This window comes from Dromaius novaehollandiae, chromosome 24, assembly GCF_036370855.1.
Source record: "Dromaius novaehollandiae isolate bDroNov1 chromosome 24, bDroNov1.hap1, whole genome shotgun sequence".
Taxonomy (NCBI): Eukaryota; Metazoa; Chordata; class Aves; order Casuariiformes; family Dromaiidae; genus Dromaius; species Dromaius novaehollandiae.
In genome coordinates, this window is record NC_088121.1 from 7,944,745 (window position 1) to 7,962,677 (window position 17,933).

A 17,933-nucleotide genomic window follows, 5' to 3' on the forward strand; every position below is an offset into this window, starting at 1 on the left:
CTCCCCCCTCCCCTCCCCGCCGGCCCCTCGCCCGTCCCCTCCCCGCTCCGAGCCCTCCGGGAGGCGCGTTGTCACGGAGACCGGCCGCCGGTGCCGGCCCGCCGCGCTGCCCCGGCCGCCGCACCGGCCCCCGGCCCGCTCGCCGCTCCCGCGGCCCGGCTCGCCCCCGGCCCCGGCCCCGCTCCCCGCCGGGGGGTGGTGGCTCCGCTTGGCCATGAGTTTACCGCAGAAGGCGGCTTTGAAGCCCGGCGCGGCGGCGGCGGCGGCGGCGGCGGCGGCGGGGACCGGCCCCGGGAGCGGGGCGGCGGCGGCGGCGGCGGGGCCGCCTCCCCCCCCGGCTCCCCCTCACGCGGCGGCGGCGCCGGCGCCTCACCCCAACATCAGGGCCTTGCCGCCCCAGCCGCCCCAGCAGTATCCTTTGGCCCGGGGCGGGGGGAGCGGGGCCCCCGGGGGGGAGGCTTGGGGGGGGCCCGCGGTTTCGGCGGGGAGGGGGGGAGGAGGGGGGTGCCACCTCCTTTTTGGGTGTCCCCCTGGGGTTGTGCCCCCCACCCCCTGGCCCGGGGGGGGGCTGCACCTGCTGGGGTCTCCGGGGGGGGCAAAAAGGGGGGGTTCACCCCATGCCAAGGGGGGGGTGGCTTGGGGGCCCGGCCCCTTCCCCTGGGACCCCCCCCTCCCCCAGCAGTGACCCCCAAGGGTAAACTTTACCCGTAAGTCGCGTGTGGGTTTTGTCTCGAGTCCTCCCCCCGGCCAGGTAAGTGCTTTGCTTTTGCTTTGGTTATTTATTATTATTTTTTTTCCAATAAGGCGAATTTAAAGCCGGCTGGTGCCGATTTTCATGTGATTTTTTTTTTTTTTTTTTTAAACTCGGCTGGTGGAAATAAACCTAAGGGGGAACGCTGCGCCGAGCGGCTGGCTCCGCAAGGCCCTGCGCGGCGGGGAGGGGGAGGTTTCCGCTGGAAATCCCACCACCCAAAAACCGCTGCGGCTACAAAGGGAGGCCGGGGCCGCCGTGCAGTGTTTATAGAGGTCTCCGGTGCTCTGCGACTAGGCCCCAAGTCAGGAGGTAAATACTGCAGGGCTCAGCAGGAAAGTGAGGCGGCGAGCGTGCGTGCGTGCGCGCGTGTGTTTTGTTTGCAGCGTTGGACAGCATCCCCTGACAAACGGACTTTCCTGCCCTGGAAGTTTTGGGGAGAGTGTGAAGTGGAAAATGTGCTAAGTGCGATGCTGCCTGGCTGCGTTAACCTGGGATGGTGTCTGGTACGGCAGGTCTGCTGCGCCGGGGGCGTCGGGAGCGCGTGTTTTGCTATTTATCGGTGGTAACGACTTACGTTTTAAAATGGAAGTGTAGGATATTTTTGCTGAGAGCCGGCTGTCTCAGCTGGGTAATTTCTCACTCCTCGAGAAATGTGTTCTCCGTGTACGAGCGTTTTATTGCTCTCACTTTCATTTTTGAGGTGGGAAAACCGAGCCCTTTTATAATCAGTTTAGGTCCATTGTTTTCTTGAGCTTCCGGCAAGAATCATTCTTGCCATGACCACAAATGCGTTGCTTAAATCATGAGACTGTTGACGTTACAGATTTGTTTGGGTCAAGTGAAACGTCTGAGGACTCGAGAGTGCTGCGGAGGGACGTACTCGTCGCTCGGTGGTTTTGGCTAGCTTGTGATATTCTGCAGTTCCAACATGTGCTTTATTTAGGGAAAAAAGTGCAAAGGTACCGTCGTTGCAGGGAAAGCAGGGTGGTGGCGAGTTGAACTGTTGCTCGGGGGGGATTTGCTCGGTTTTGAGTGATGTGCCGGAGCGGTGGCCAGGTACAGGTACAAGACGCTGGGACCAAGAGGTGCAGAGGACCGGGGAGGTCTCAGGTGGACGTGGCAAGTTGGCGGTGCAAACGTGGGGAGGCTGAAGCAACACCCTCTAATTTTATTTAGTAGTGTCTGTTTTGGAAACATTGTTTGACCGATGCAATTCCGTAACTTTTGAAGTAATAAGCTGTCCCGGTAATATACACAAACACTGCTCCCGATACCTTTCAGCTAACTGTTCAGGTGTCCTGGCTGGTTTTGCCCTCTGCTGAAACTTGCATGTGCTCCCAGATAGTAAACAGGAGCTGTTACCTTTTATAAGCATTGCTGCAAAAGCAGGGCTTTGGGAGCATAGTTCGTTTGTGCTTTACTGAAGTGCGTGGGGTCATCTGAGTTCAGCCTTATTTTTAGCCCTGTTTGGCGGGGTTGTTTTTCTTTTTTTTTTATGATATGACTATTGAGACAGCGTTACCCTACAGCAGATAAATCACAATTGCAAGCTTCTCCTGGCAACTTAGAGCAAGCAGTGCGCTGCAAGGTCTCTGTATTTCCTTCTGAAGGCAACGCCAGGATTTATTTGTTGATGCAAATGATCAGTGCGTTCGTTAGATGTTAATAGGTAGACTGAAGCTCTGACTCAGGCTTTTTGAGCTGGAACTATTTTCACGTGGTGAACTTGGTACCATTGGAAATGCACGTGTTTTTATTATTCAGTGCATTATGAAATTAGCCGGTTATCTGTAGGACTGAAGAAAAGGAATTGGGATAAAGGGGACTGTGCGGGAGGAGGACTGCGGACTGCTTATTTCATGTGCCTTTGTAGAAAGGGATTAGGGAGAGAGAACTAAAATACAGGGAGAAGAAAGGCTTTTTAAAATTATTTCTGGAAGGAAAGTGAAATTGGAGGGTGATGGACAGACACAAAGAACAGAAATGTTTTGATGTGAGTTTTGCTCTGTTCCGTGCTGCTTGGGAAGTTATTGTAGGTGCTGCAAGACAAGAAAGAGCTTTGAAAAATCTCTTGAACATATAATGGCTTCAAGAAGTTTAATTTTCTGTGCAAAAGTAACCTGAAATAATTCTGTATCCCTAATAGTGGCAAGTATCAAATCAAACCTGATCTGAGGCAGAAATTGTGCTCAAAGTTGTCGGTCTGAACAAAACCTCCAGTTTAATTTGCACCTTTTCTGGGGGGCAGGAATATATATGTGCGTCCCTGTGAAATGATATGCAGAGGTTCATTATTATGAGAAGTAAATCCAGGTCTGCCTACCTTTGCTTTGGCTCTCCAACTGCCTCTGAGGAATGCGTTCCCGATGAACTCTGTTGTTCCGCAGCGAGACTTCGTTCACGAAAATGTAAAATAATGAAGGTACGCACCAGCTTGCAAGCTTACCGTCGCCCTTTGTGTTTTAGCTTGATGGCACTTCTGATGCGTGTTGAACTAAACAGTGTTTCTCTACTCTCCCTCACGCTGCCACTTAAGAGTTTCCTAAAGTATTTTTTTGTGTGTGTTATAATAAGCTGCTCTTTAAAAAGTCCCTGTGCTGTGAATAAATTTTGTGGATCAATATAATTAGGTCGCCAGTTTCTTCGCAGCACCAGCCTAGACAGCAGCAAACAACGTGCTATAAAGGACAGATTGATCTGCGTTGAACTCTGGTAACGTGGCATGTCTGCTTATGGGACTGGCTCGTCAGGGTTAATTTAACACTACCTTGGAGCCAAATTAGAGCCATCTTGGCCTCGGTGCTGGTGTCAGTAGGTTTTTTGTTTTCTTTTTCGAACTTCTTTGCGTTTGGAGTGAGTTCAGCTTCCTGGTTGTTGATGATCTCTGTGCAGGCAACACTTGACCTTAATATAATCACCTTTGCTGTTTCATTGTGGGATTGGGTCTCTCTCAGCACGCGTATTTTGCAGGTTTTTGCAGCCAGGCAATTATAGCTGATTCAGGATGGGTTTTAAGAGACGGTTGTTTAAAATCTGTTTCTCCTCTGTTCTGCCCCCCTCTCTTTTACTTCTGTTTCTGAGAGAGGCTGAGAAGAAGGGTCTGCCTTTGGGTTTTTTGCATCAAATATATCACTGTTGTTTAGGGATGCTCAGGTTTTGTTGGAGTCACCTTGGTAATTCAGCATCTGCTGTTGTTTTTGCAAGGCTGTAGCTAACTGTGCTGTGGTCGCTTGTCAGAAAGCAGTGGGCTGGCTCCTGCTCCATTGGGTCCGTCAAGTGGTTCTCGCCATCCTTCTGGATGAGGATCGAGGTGTGCAGTGGCTTCCCGAAAGACTGGGAGAAGAGCAAGAAACGCAGGATCGCTGTCAAGAATGCAGGAGACGTGTGTGAAGTCGGGGTGAGGTTCTGGCAACGCTTACCGGTGTTCGGATGCGGGCCAGGTTGTGCTGTTGGAGGAGGCCTGCTTTGGTAGTCTCCTAGTTAAAATAAGACTGTTGACGAGGTCTTGGCTGCGTGGAGTTTCTATCTTTGCTCATAGACCGCTTAGTGAGCAAAGAAGTGAGCGGAAATGCAAATACATTAACACGGGAGGGAGAAGTACCTGCGAATTTCTGCAAGGAGAGTATCTCCAGTGTATCCGGGAGGAGACCAGGCTCGGGGTTGCTGTGATGCCCTCTGGGAGTTTGGGACCAACGCCATCTCCTTGGGCTGCTTACTTTCGTTATGAGTAGGTTTTTCTTTTCCCAGAGTATGTGATGCAATGCCTTTCTGTGCTCCCTGGGGTTCATCTGTTGATGACTTTGAAGACGAGGACCCAGGGATTAGGCAGGCAGTAGAAGCTACTTGGGCATAAAAGTCAGGGCGAAGTGAGGAGCATGTTTGTGGCTCTTGTGCAGAGCACGATATCCCCGTGCCTCAGGTGGATTGACTCAAGCTTCCGCGCCACTTTTGCGTTGAATTTGAGCTAAAATAAGAGTGTGGTCAGCAGTTCTCTTCCAGATGCCAGTCACGGCCGCTCGTGAAGAAGGGTGTTTGGAGAGTGACAGTCATGAAAGAGAAGGAGTGGCAAGAGGCGGGAGGGAGGGGAGGAACTGGGGTAAGATCAGAGACATTCCTTGCTGTCTGTTTGGAGTACGAGACTTGAGTTCAGGAGTGAGCGCTCTGAAATCTTGGCCAGATGAAGGGAAAGAAGGGGAAACGGTGTTGCCTGAGAAGTGTTTGTGTTTTAGAAGCGTCTGAAGCTGCAGAGATGGTGCGTCTCTGGAGGGTACGCAGCAGGAGAGATGTTTCTGAAAATGCAGTGTCTCTCCCCGCCGTTCCATGGTGGTGGCTATTGTGCAGGGGAGGACTGGGCACGGGCTTAAGAGCGTATTGCCAAAAATTAAGTGCTTTTAGGTCTCTGTGCCATCTCCGCTGTTGATGTTCCCCAGCCTTGGCACATCTTAGCATTCTTTCAAGCAGAAATAGCTCTGATTGATTTGATGACAAAGGCTAATCGTGTTAGAGTGCAGATATGTCACTTTATTAGCTTTGTAAGAGTTTGTGGGGAAATGGCTTGAAGAAAACCATTCTTTCAAACACGTGATTTGAAATAGTTTATTTTCTTCTTTTGTCTGAAGACACGAGTGTATATGTTCTCTGGCAGACGTCTGCATGAGAAGGTTACTTGAGGCGTTTATATATATATATTTTTAATATGCAGTACTGATCTTGGAACACAGTTTGTATTTGTATCCATGGTAAGAAGAGACTTAAAACAAATAACTTCCCTTTTAGATGTTGGTAAGTGGAAGGATTTTCAGTTGCGTATGTGGATTTTGTCAGTCATCTTATGGCTGAAAGGCTCTTTTACATCGTTAGCTAATATTTGGATGTGCCAAGCGTGTATCTTCTTCATTTTTGTGCGATAGTTGAGAGTTACGAGTGAAGATTTCTCCTTAGAAGACGTAGGCAACCTATATTTTTTTTCTATCCTTAACCCGGCAATTTCAGGGCTAGTCAACTATCAAGTTTAGTTGTGTGTAAATCCTCTAACGTGATTAGAGTTGCTATAGTTTTGACTCTGGGGAGTTATAGATGGATAGTATCACTGTTTTACAGGCATATCTTTAATAGCAAACTTCATCTGACTTGGATATGTTTTGTTTGCAGTTGCAAAGAGTATTCTTGAAAGGATGGGGAGGAGAGAGCTTGTGTTTGTTGCAGAGGGTCAGCTCTAGTCGGAGGAGTCGTGTGCCCCCATGGTCTGGGGGAAGGCTGTAAAGGGACTTATATGTATGTAATTTAAGGGAATGTAGTTGATGTGATTTCTCATAGTCGTGCGCTTTGCGTTTGATGGTACTTCCAAGAGCTTCTCGTACGCACAGCTTTCCATTCCAAGCTGTGGACTTGGTTTGGCCTCCCAAGTAGGAAATGGTGATGTGAAACAGCTGGAAGAAGAAAATAGAATAGATTCTTGAAGAAAAGGATCAAAGGGAGGCGAGCAAGGAAAAAAGAAAGCTTTTAGGCTAGTGAAATTTTCTAGTACATGTTATTCTTATGTTTTATTATATACTTTTGGAAGATGTCCCAGAACGCGCTCTTCCTTCTCGTAGTAGGCGATGGCATGTTGCTGATGGGACTTGAGTCAAATTGCTGCTGGGCATATAACTAGGTTAATGGGACAACATTTTTTTTTCCCTTTCCTGAAAGGAAAATTACATGTTTTCTATTCTTATTGTACTATAAAAATTGTTTTTACCTTTGGCTTCTTTGTAGTCACCTGAGATGGACAGAGATGGACTAGTTTCCCACCCAGTGCAAAGCACTAAGGCCTCCTTAGGTTGTATCATGTTTATACCAATTCTTCTTCTACCAAAGATGATGCATTTTTGCTGTTCATTGTAACACCTCTGCGTACCTTTGCTCTAGATGAGAGTCAAAATATTTCCAGAGTTTTAAATATGCCTTAAGAAAAGCAAAGTGGCTTCTAAAATGTGCGTCTCGACAGGGAAAACACATATGCTGTGCTTGACCAATATCGGTAGCGTTCTCCGAAACTGTCAGTGAGATGTTGAAATGAGTTGGGACTTGTCTGCATGTACAGAGCAGCTGCTTCTTTCCGAGTGGTTGAACTCTGCAGGAATGAGACTCTCTTCTTCTGGAAGAAGAGTATTATAAAAATAATAGTAAGTATATGGGAGTAACTGTGCAGAAATCTCCAACAAGAAGGCCAGCCCACTTTGTTTGGCCACCCCAAACAAAGGAGACTTAATACAGTTCAAGACCTTAATTAAATAATGCAAGTTTTCCCGAGTTTGGGAAGCCTTGGCAAGGTGGAAGGTGCTAAACATTGCACTGATCCTCTCTGGTTGCCGAAAGATTGTGTATTTGTTTACATTTCGGTTTGACTCATGTGCGAGAGTAACGATGCGAGTTACTGAATTACTGAAACTGGTCTGATTTAAATGTCTGTGTTGCTACGGGCTTTTGAAAATAGGTTTGAACTAACGCTATGGCTGTGCTAAGGGTGGTCTGAAAAAGAGATTTCCCTCTTTTACGCCAGGCTGTGATGTAGAGGAGTCATAGAAGTTACTGTGTGTCTTGAAACCGGTATTTTTCTGGGCTTACGCTTGTTCTTTTGCTGAAAAGCAAAAAAAAAAAAGGCAGAAGTCTTCACTCTTTTCAGATTAAACAGACCTTCCAACAGGAGACTCCTACTGCAAGAATCAAAGGGAAAGAATTTGTAGTGGCACTACTTGCAGCTCTGTTTTTTTAGTCAGCCACCGACTTGAAGAGGATCCTAACGTCCTGAAGAAAGGAAATGCCTGTAAAAATCCGTATTCCCGCTAAGCGGAGAGACCCAGCCCTTTTGTCCTTGGACTACGGCGAGATCTTCCTCAGAACTGTCAAATCTCGAAACAAAATTCAGACTGAAATCTTGTCTGCAAACTTTTTGGAAGTCTTTATTCTAGCTTGTAGTGTATGAGGGCTTAAGGCTTCACGCTAGAAATTTTGTTTTGCTATGTACTGCTGATAAATTAGGCAGACTCAATATGTATATTATATTTGAAAGAGAACTTGACAGGGAACGATCGCTGAAGATAGATAATCTATACTGTTTCTTTTGAGGGAATTCAAGAACCTAAATCAAGAGGCATTTAAAGCTTGTTTCTTCTGACTTCTAATGTGCAATTCATGGTGCATCTTGAGCTCTGGAATATGTTGGAAAAGGGATTTCAGCAGTTGGTGATTCATGCCCAATTTTAGCATTGTAAAATTTGTGTAGAAGGCGCTATTATGGATGTACTATTTCTTGAGCTGCCGAGACATTTTTTGAGCTCGGTCTGCTCTAGAACGTATAGTTAGCATCAGCTTGAGGCACCCTTTGTGGCTGACGCTTACAGAAATGTAAATAGGAGTTACTGGATGGTCTCACTTCAAATACTTTCCTCGTTTGGGCTCTGTTTTGTAGTCTAAGTTTGTGAAACGCAAATAGTTCAGCTCTCGACCTGTCTGTGCAACTTGCGTTTCGTGTGTTTTACTTCAACGTTGTGTCTTAAAATAGGTTTCAAAGTGCTTTTATGTTTATCTCTTAAAAAAAAATCCATTTTTGTTGCTATGCGGATATTGCAAAGTGTAATTTATAGGCTGTTTTGTGAACGTAAGCCGTTCAGCTTAATTGTATTGATTATAGTTCCAAAAATCTTAAATAAAACCTTTAGAAAACGTTCATGGGCTCAAATAAACTACGTGCTGCATGTTTAAATATATGGTTGTGAGGTTTTGTGTACCAAGTTTCACTTGAAATGATTCCTCCCACCTTCCCACACCAGTTTAAAATTTTGTCGTACTGTCTGTCGCCGTGGTACCTGGTATTGCAGACTTCAACCAAAATAATTGCTGCCGGTATTTGGCCCAGTCCCCATCTCTGGTTGCTGAAGCCAAAGCACGCTTTATCCACTCAGCCTGACATTAATATCATTAAATAAATGAATGAATTGTACTGTCACCAAATTCAGATTCTGGCAGAGTGAGAACATGTGAGTTTTATAGCCAGGAGCTCTATCCAGAACGTCTTGCTGAATGTCTGGACGTCAGTTGTGGGGATAGTCAGCAGAAAGCTTTCTAGTAAAACGTGTGTGCCGTAGCGAGAGTTATGGTGAGGAGTGATATAAAACCCGAATTACTAGACATCTCGTCATCTGAGATGAGTATTAATCAACCTGCAAAGTGCATGTAAAGAGAAACTGGAGCACAGCACTGAAGCGGGCGAGAACCGAGGAGGGGTGGAGAGCTGTTTCTTCCCTTGGCGATGCAGCTCTTGCCTGCAGTTGGGAGTATGTTAGTGGGGGAATACAGCCTCGCTGGGAAGTGATGCAGGCGGGGATAACTTAGTCTGCGCCAGGGAGTTTGGAGTCTCACCGACTGAGCTAAAATGCAGAAAGGTCATTCAGGATTTGGGAGATCTCGGGGCGGTCTGCTAAGCTTCCACCCCCAGCAGGAGAAGCGAGAAGAGCTCGCTTGTCAGGCTTGGACCGCTTTTCCTTGTTGTCTAGCTCCGTCCTGATTTTTACTGTGTTGTGCTTAAGACAGTGTTTTTGCTTAGGAATAGGAATTTTCTCCTTGAAAAAATGATGTGGTTGGGCCCACCTGACCCTGTGGAAACTCTGGGTGATCAAATGTAGTGTCTGAGCATTGCTGCAAGTTAGCTCTTGAATAGCGAAGCAGCTCGCGATGCTTGGGATGCCCTCTTGCCACAGGAGAGGAGCAATGTCAGCAGCTGCAGTTCTTGCTAGTCTGGCGACCTCGCTGCAGTTCTTGCTAGCCTGGCGACCTCCTCGTTATTTTGAATTAAAGAGGAATTTTAAGGGGTGCTTCTGAAGTCTAAAGCTGACGCTTGTCTCCGGGAAACTGCTGATGAGGCTGATGTGCGTTAGTTGGACCTCTTAATTTTACCAGCACATCTGGTCGGGGTCGGGGGACAGCTCTTTTAATGAGTATTATGTGTATTTTGCTAGAATTTCTCTCACTGTTTGGACTAGTAATTATTATTTCCATTTTTTGCTGTCTGTCACTTGCTTCCATCTCCTTCCATTGCGCGTATGGATGAGACCAAATTCATCTGTATGGTTGGCGCTGAAGACCGAATTCAGCGCGCTCAAACCGGAGCAAATCCTTATGCTCTCTTCCTCCCCCTCCCCGCACCGTAGTGTTTGTCTTGAGTACAGTTAATCTGATAAAGGGCTGCTAAAATAGCACTAACAACCAGTGCAGTCTTCAGTACCTCCCTGCGCGTGTTTTAACAGGTGATGTCACTCATTGCCATGGCAATGGTGAAAGCCAAACCGTTGGGTAACATCCACGTGTGCTTATTCAGAAGTTTGCAATCTCCCATTTGAGGACCCACTACAAATGGAATGATAACGCTGCTTCTCCACTGAAACCAGTTGAACTGGGATGTTATGCTGGTCAAAAAAGGAGCAGTCCCGTTTGCGAAGAGCATGTTTGGCCGTGGGGCATTCAGGAGCTTCAGCGTTTGGTCATACGGTCCTCGGCTCCGAGCAGGCAGATCCAGGTCTGGCGATTCCCGTTCCTCTCGTGGCACATGCGGTGCAGCCCAGCAGGTTCATCTTCACCGGCTTCCAGCTGCCTCTTTGTTCAGGTCTGTAAAATTACTACAGAAGCCAATTTGTGCGATAAGGAGAGAGACGTGCGCTTGGAAATCTTCCTTGGTAGATGCGTGTAGAAGATGCAGCCTTCCTTCCCCAGTTCACCGCTGTGTTTGTGGCCCAAATTCGACCGGCAGAGCTAATGGAAGTAAAACTTTTTTTTTTAAACGAGAAACGCACTGAAACTGATGTACTGTTCGTCTGTAGGTGTGTTGAAGACTAAGATGTTATGGTATGGATTTCCACTTCAGACGTCTAACATGGCTGTGTTCCTGTTAAATCTTACTTTAAATGGTGTCTTTATTGTGCCTAGCATTAAAATGGGTTCAGCTGGGATAAAGGTATAGTTGCTACTGCTCTTTTTTGTAAGGTATCCTGTAGAGGTGTGTGCAAAGTTTGCAGCCCAGAGGCCTTTGGAGGAAAAAGGGAAGATGTGGAGGATCGGACTAAAGGCAATCAGAGATCTTTCCAACCTGTATTACTCTATAAACTCCGATTTTTGTGCATTTTGTGTATAAGGTGCATCACTCTGTCTTCCATAGGTGCCTGCTTTTTCGGGATTTCATTTTGCATAGCATGGGATTTTAACTTAGAAGTCATACAGTCTGCACGTGGCAAAAGGGTGCTTATGAATTGAATTCATTTTGATAAACCACTGAAATAAAGATTATGGGGGAAAATGATGAGGCGTTACAAAACTGGGAGTTGGAACGAGCGTTAATGCTCTGGAGAAGCGCGCTTTGGGGATTCGTTTCTGGGCTCGTGGCAGGACGATCAATCTGGGTGACAACGCTGCTGTCACCGTGATGCCTCCTGACAGCTCGACCAGTCGAGCGTTCAATTTTACCATGCAGTCACAGTGTGAAGTATTAGAGACGCGGTAGGAAACGTAGCCCAGTGAATGAGAGAGTGAACCCCTAGGCTGGTGGTTGATGTTCGTGGCTATCACACAGAGGGAAAGCTCGGGACGGGACGGGGGTCTGTGGTTGCTGCCGTAGGGTCCCGAACGCCCGGCGTTGTAAGCCAGGGCCGTGCCGGGGAGAAGGGCTGTGCGTGCTGTGGGAACGCCTTATGAGCTACAGCCTTGTGTTTTTAGGGTACAAGGTTCAAAGTAAATAGCCCAGGGAGGAGAGTCCTGCGTTAATAAAATGCGTTGGATGATAAAAATGAATAAGCCGTGTTTTAGTGAATTACAGAAATTTAGACGCTCTCGTTTCTGTCCTGGGAACTTCCCCCGCCCCAGTCCTGTAACAACATGCCCCTGGATGCAAATAATTATGGAAGGGAAGTTGGAGCCGTGAGGTTTTACTGTGTGAATTCGGTTTTAGGGAAGCTAGGCTGTAATGCCCGTGTGAGGTTTGCACCAGGCTGCACGTTGAATAAAAGCTGACTAATAGCGAGGTAGAAGGAAGGCTTTTCAGCAGACTGTCCAGAAATCGAAGATTTTTTTTCCTGGGTTGTCTAATAGTGTCCCACTGGAAAAGTAAATTGCATATCTTTTTCTACAGCTTGGTACTGCTTTTAATCCTTGCCACAGTCACTTCTGTTTCTGCTGTTTGCGATGAGATAGAGGGTTCCCTCCTGCTCTGTCTTCCTCGAGCCTTTTGGCGATGCCATCCAGCCCTCTGCGCTTTCTCTGTTTGGACTTTTTAACGTTCTTAACTGGCTATGTGTTTGCAGTACAAACTCTGTTTAGAAATAACTTTGTGTGTTAAGTAACTGCTCGGGGAGGCAAACAACCCCAGGCTCCCCTTGCTGGCGCGGCTCTCGGCACAGAGGAGCTGCTTCGCTAGCGCGGCTTCTCGCCCGGGGTAAGCCGTCCTCCCCGAACGCTTTGCAGCCGTCCCCGGCTGTCGGACCCGGACCGCGGAGCGTGTTTATCTCGAAGCAACGCGTGAACGGTGTCCGAGCGGGTCCGAGCCTCGCTGCGAGCATGCGTGCTGCTGGTATGGAGCCAGAAGCTGCTGCGTCAGCTGCTGATCATGGGGCGGAGGTATGCTCAATTCGAGGGTATCTGGTTTTTTGAAATGCGATTCAGTTCACATGTGATACTCTGTGTTTTGGATATTGCAGTATGAATTGTTTTAAGCCCAATGATAAAGTAGAATACAGAGGTATTTTACAATATATAACCTTAATGTTATATCAGCGGTTGTGTTATGGAATGTGAAAAGTAGAAGGTAGGTAGGGCTTGTTCCTTGTCTGTGGCATTTTATTAAAATACTTTTTTTCCTGCTAAACTAGATGCAGATAGGCATCTGATGCAGCTGAAGATCTAGAGGAGAGCAGAAGAGCTAGAGCTGCTACTTTTAGACTAGGACAAAAGCTAAAGTAAATCTAGGAAGGAGTGGGCTGGCGCGTGTCGCTTGGCCAAATACGAGCTCCAGACCTTGTCTCCCGTGACTCTCTCCTGATTGCTGCCGTGTGGTTTTAGCCAAGCAAGCTCGCTTGCAGCCGCACTGTGTGTATTTTTACAGCGTTTACCAGGGCATTTGCTTAGTCTTACGCAGTCGTTCAGTGCGAGGCTATGATCTCTTTTTATGATTGCCCCATGGCGACGGTTGCAATCGCTTTGCTCTGTAAAGCGGCCCGGGGAGGTAAGCTTTCCCTGCCCATCTTCTCTTCTCCGAACCCTTTCGTCCTCTTCCGTCTGTAAAAGTTTTAAAAAAGGATCATCTTATAGGAGCCGGCTGGGGAGGAGTCGGAGGGTTTTAAACTGACAAAACAGGGGGTGCGGTTGGCCTTGACCGCAGTGGTGCTGGTTATCAGCTGGGGCAGCAATGTCCCGAGCTGGCAGCTGGATGTGTTCTGGCAGCGTCTTTGCCTCCGTCGCCTCTGGGAAGAGGCTTGCAGCGGGCAGGATCGCCTCTCGAACGTGCAGGCATTTCTCTGCTAAACAGTTTCTTACGTAAATATGTTTTTTAACATTTGCAAAACGCTTGGTAGCCAGAGGCCAGTATAGAAGAACCTCGCAGAAGAAAGCAGCGTTAAGATATCTCTGTCTTTCAGGTAATGTTTTTTTTTCTTCCTTCTGTTGTAGCTAATTGCAAGAATAAAAGCAGTTAACAGCATCCGAGGATTTTTTTTTCTGTTGCACCATACTGAGAAGTGCCTTGTTCAAGAGGCTTTCTTCCCTCCCAGCTTAGCTCGTTTTTAGATGCTGAAGGGCGTTTTGAGACTTTGTTATAACTTCATTTTACATCGTGTTTATATGAAACAGACAAAAAAAACATCCAGCGCTTTGCCAAATATTTTTGGAAAGAACAAGCTTTGTGCATAATCGTTTTCATGTTCTACCTGCTCCTTGGTGTGTTAAGACTATAGAAGAATCTCCTCTAGCCTGGAAAAAGGCTTTGAGAGATTAGCCTTCAAGTAGTCACTTGAGGCAGGTTGATTAAGAAACATGCTCGACGTTAGATTTAATCAAGATTTGAATAATGGAGTTAGAATTGACTGTCACTCCTGTAATCCAGTTATTTTTAGACCGGAATCGGTATGCGCCGCTCCCCAAATAGTCAATACCGTCGCTCCGAGGGCAGCCTGATCAAAATGCCCTTTGACAGCGTGGATCTTCTTCGGTTTTACCCTTGCTGTTTCGCTCCGTTAACACATACCTTAGAAAACACATGCCCAACTTTGCTGTTCGGCACAAAGGAGCGCTCGAGGCAGCTCTGAGGTTTGCTGCCCAAAGCGCAGCTCAAATATGTGAGTAGAAGCGAGTCCAGCAGCGTGGTGGTGGTGGTGGTGGTGGTAGGACTTGAGCTCCTTCTGTATTCAGGAAACATCGGAGCTGTGTTGGGAAGGAGCTCTGTGAGTCACTGCAAACTTATTCACCTTTCTCTCTTGGATATCTTGGAAGGGAAAAGCCTGGGTATGAATTGTCTCCAGGATGGGAATAAAATTTGCCTGAGCAGGTGCTTCAGTTATTGCAAACATCCGAAAGCCTTTCCTGTCGGGAGGCCTAACGGGATGATGTTGCAAGTCTCGAGACTTGTTGCTCTCCTCTTTCAAAGCGCTGGAAACTCCTCGGCCAAATTCTCACACGAACTCGCTTAGCATCAGCGCGTCGCCTCGGCCCTGCCCTCTTCTCCAGCCGTGCCTGCAAGTATTACGGCATGAATTGCCACGTCCTGAGCCTTTTTACTGTGTTAACTTCAGCTATGTGCCTTAAGGGGAACTGGGTTTGTGGAAATGTGAGGGTGCATCTTGCAAGGGCCGTGTGGTGCAGGAGTGGCTGCGTGTTGTCGCTGCTGCTTAGCTGCGTCTTCTCTGTCATGGGAACCAAACTGCTTCTTTGCCATATCTTTACATCTCCAGCCCAAGAAAATAGTAGGTCTTATCTGGATGAAAGCCTGAGTGATAGCTACTGACCAGGAGAGGTGTCCGGAGGAATTAGAGGTGAAAACTGTGCTTAATTGGAGGGTCTCTGCTGACAGTAGTGTTGAAAATCCAGGTGTCTTTTCAAAGGGTCTTTTGGTGAAATCGGCTACCAGGAGTTTTAAGACTGGCGACACGATGGCTTTCACCAAGTTAACCGTCCGCTCGGAGATTGTTCTGGGGAGGCAGCAGGGTTTTTATATTTGCTCTTCACTGTGGGCAAAGAGAAGAGGAGGAGAACCAGGTTGCAAAGGGATTGAGTAGAGGGAAGTGGAATTGCTGCTACGAGAGGTGAATGTCTGAGTGAATCTGGCTTGTTTTAAAGGAGCTTCTTTACTTTGTTGGTGTGCCCTGAATCTGCAGAGAGTACCAGAACAGCTGATTTGCTAAATTGCTCTTAGGAACAGGGAAATTGCAACAAAATAGTTTTTCCAGTGAAAAGAGTGATTGCCCTAAAAACAAAAATGAGCAATGCCTGTGCCTAGCGAACCCTCTTCAATAACATCACTTTATTTGTATGTAGTAGTAATGTCAGCTTCCCCTTAGCAGCTTGTGTCAGCCTGGCCTAAAAAAGGCCAATGTTTGCATGGAGTTAATCTCACAGTGCTTTAAAACAAATAGTTACTTAGCACTAAGTGGGACCTGTGAATCCGCGTGCTGTGTGTCGCCCTTCCCAGGCTGGGCTTCCCTTTGCCACGTCCAAAACACCCACCTGGAGGTTTTGGTTTTGTCTTCGGGGCTGGTGGGTCACCGAGGGAGAGCTCGTACCTAACCACGGCTGGTCTCCAGCTCATCAGGAGAGGCTGGCTGGCCTCAAAGGCAGCGTGTTGAGGCTTTGGGGTAGGTAAGATCAGGGGATGCTCTCTCGTTTTCCTGCCCATGTGAGAAGCACGTGCAGGGCTTCGGTAGCCTTTCCGTGTGACGCCAGGGGATGGTAAAATATTTTTAAAGAATACCTGCCCGTGTGGGTGTCCTCAAACCAGCTGCAATCTCAGAGCAGACCTGGGCGGCTGCAAAACGTGGTTGAGCTCAAACCAATGGACTGATTAAGATCTCTGTACTGCAAGCGCGTGTAGTCCCCTTTACAGCGTGCAGCTCGGTGAAAACAAGGAACATAAAAACAGGAAACCTTTCCTGATGCATCTTTCAGTCCTGTCCTTTGTCCCTTAACGCCTGTTTATAAGCCATGTTCGCCGTCTTGCAACTTGAGTGTTCACATTGGAAGTAGCGAAGAGCCCAGCAGTTGGGGCTTGAAGCTACCTGAACCATGGGAACTACATTCTTTCAGCAGCCTCAAGAAATTTGAGGTTTTTATCTGTTTTTTCTTATGTCTTTCTTTCTTATGATCTTTTTTTTAGAGGAATATTCAAGTTTGTTGAGTGCCATGTAATAGACTACAAGAGAACTTCTTTTTTTCCCTCTTTCTTTATTGAGTAACTTCTATTATAAATGGTTTGGTTTCTAAATGCTGGTGTTTCATAATTACATCTCAAAAAGCATGTTGTTATCTTTGATCAGTTCTTCTGGTCTGTATAAAGCAGAAGGAAGTAGAACAAATATTTACGTCTTGATTTACCTGAAAACGGAGTGTACTTTCAGGCAGGCATTACTGATGCTCTCGTACCTACGGCGGTAACATTAAAGCTTTGGAGTAAAGACTTTGTATTCAAGTTGCTGCTTGATGCATGCTGAGTTTAAAAATATACGTAAGTAAAACCTACCCTGCTGCATTTCGTCCTTCATCATCAGCACCGCGGTCTTTCACTTACAGTTAGCATGGTGAAAGAAAATTGCCTATCAGTGTACTACTGTCTCTGTAGGTAGTGCCGGAGTTGCAAATTAAAGCCCAAGTCATTGCCAGTCAGAAATAGCTGTTTTACGGAGCATGTTTCTCCCAAGACTTAGGTGTCAGGGTTGCATGTCGTAGCAGCTGCTGCCTCTGCTAGGATTTCTAGCACGTAAAGAATTACCTGAATTTATCCGGGGTGACTTTTTGTTGCTCTTTCTGCTTTTCTGTTCTGTCTCCTCCTCTCTCCTTGTTGATTGATGCCACCTCCGAGGGTGTTTTGGTAACGGGACGTCCGCGTGTGCGAACGCGTGGCACCCTGGCATTGAAAAAAGAGATGATACAAGAGCATGTTGTGAAATCCGGCTTTTGCAGTGCCCTTTGCTGCGTAAGAGGTTTTGGTTTTGCAGTTCCCCTTTCCCGCTTTGCAAGTGTCCCCACTCGTCGGAGCTGCTTCCCGCCTGCAAAGAAACAGAGAAATACCCCAAACCCCGCTCCTGCCGCCGGCGGGAGGCCGTTCGGGGCTCCCGGTGAAGCGGTGCGCCCGTCTTGTCCACTTGGTTTTGTCCCTGTCCGTGCCCCGCTGGCATATGGGATGCGCAGGCGTAAGTAACTTTTTGCACAGTTATTTTGTGTTTTTAATGAGGCCTTCCCCTGTTTTCCAGGGAACCAGCAGATCAGCACTTCAAAAAAGATCCTTATCTTAACGGTTAAGACCTGGAGTCTCTCTGTATCGAAAAACCTGAAAGGAAATAGCACCCCGTGCGAACCAGGGCTTTGTGCATACTTACGTAATGGGCTATCAATCAAATTTAATTAAAACTGTGGTAACAGCGGAGCTTTACTCCCTTCGGTTCAGCTGTGAGGCAGGGGGAAAAAAGTTTTATCTTTGCAAGCTGTTCTTGCAGAAGTTGTTGCTGTGATTGCAATTAGCAACCCCTTGTCTTTAAGGCAAAGAAATTAGTTTAATTCTCTTCATAAAGAAATTTCTTGCCCCTCGGCCAACTCCAAAAATAGGTACAGAGTCCCCAAAAGTGAAATGCTTGTGCTTAAGCGCAGCAGCGTGTTTAGTGGTGCAAAGCCACAGGGTTTTACCAACTTTGTCTTTTATTGAGTTGTCTAAAGTCAAGCTGCTTTGGTGAAACGGAGCCTGCGCTCGTGTTTCTTCACACCTGGGTACGTGAGCGTGTCGCATCTTCTTTCTCCACCGGCTTCATCTGGTGATCTCCCTGCTGTCCCCTTGCAGCCTACAGTTAGGTACGTAAACATCGAAGGGCTGGAAATATGCACTGTATTTTTATTTCCTTGCAGCAGCACTTCCTTTGTAGGGTTGCTTGCAAGGCCCTGGCGCAGAAACCGCCTTGCA

The 17,933-nt window shown here is 47.2% G+C and overlaps 1 protein-coding gene across 13 annotated transcripts in view; it reads left to right on the top strand.

Moving 5' to 3' along the window:
- The first annotated feature begins 89 nt into the window (after positions 1–89).
- EIF4G3 (eukaryotic translation initiation factor 4 gamma 3) overlaps positions 90–17,933 on the top strand; it is a 131,332-nt gene continuing 113,488 nt past the window's right edge. For 7 of the 13 annotated variants that reach the window (XM_064497045.1, XM_064497050.1, XM_064497046.1 and 4 more), the window contains exon 1: positions 90–411. In XM_064497045.1, the coding sequence (XP_064353115.1) occupies positions 215–411 (197 nt within the window). In that variant the 5' untranslated portion in view covers positions 90–214. The remainder of the gene's footprint in view (positions 412–17,933) is intronic. The other 6 variants (XM_064497057.1, XM_064497051.1, XM_064497053.1 and 3 more) reach the window with 2 other exon arrangements.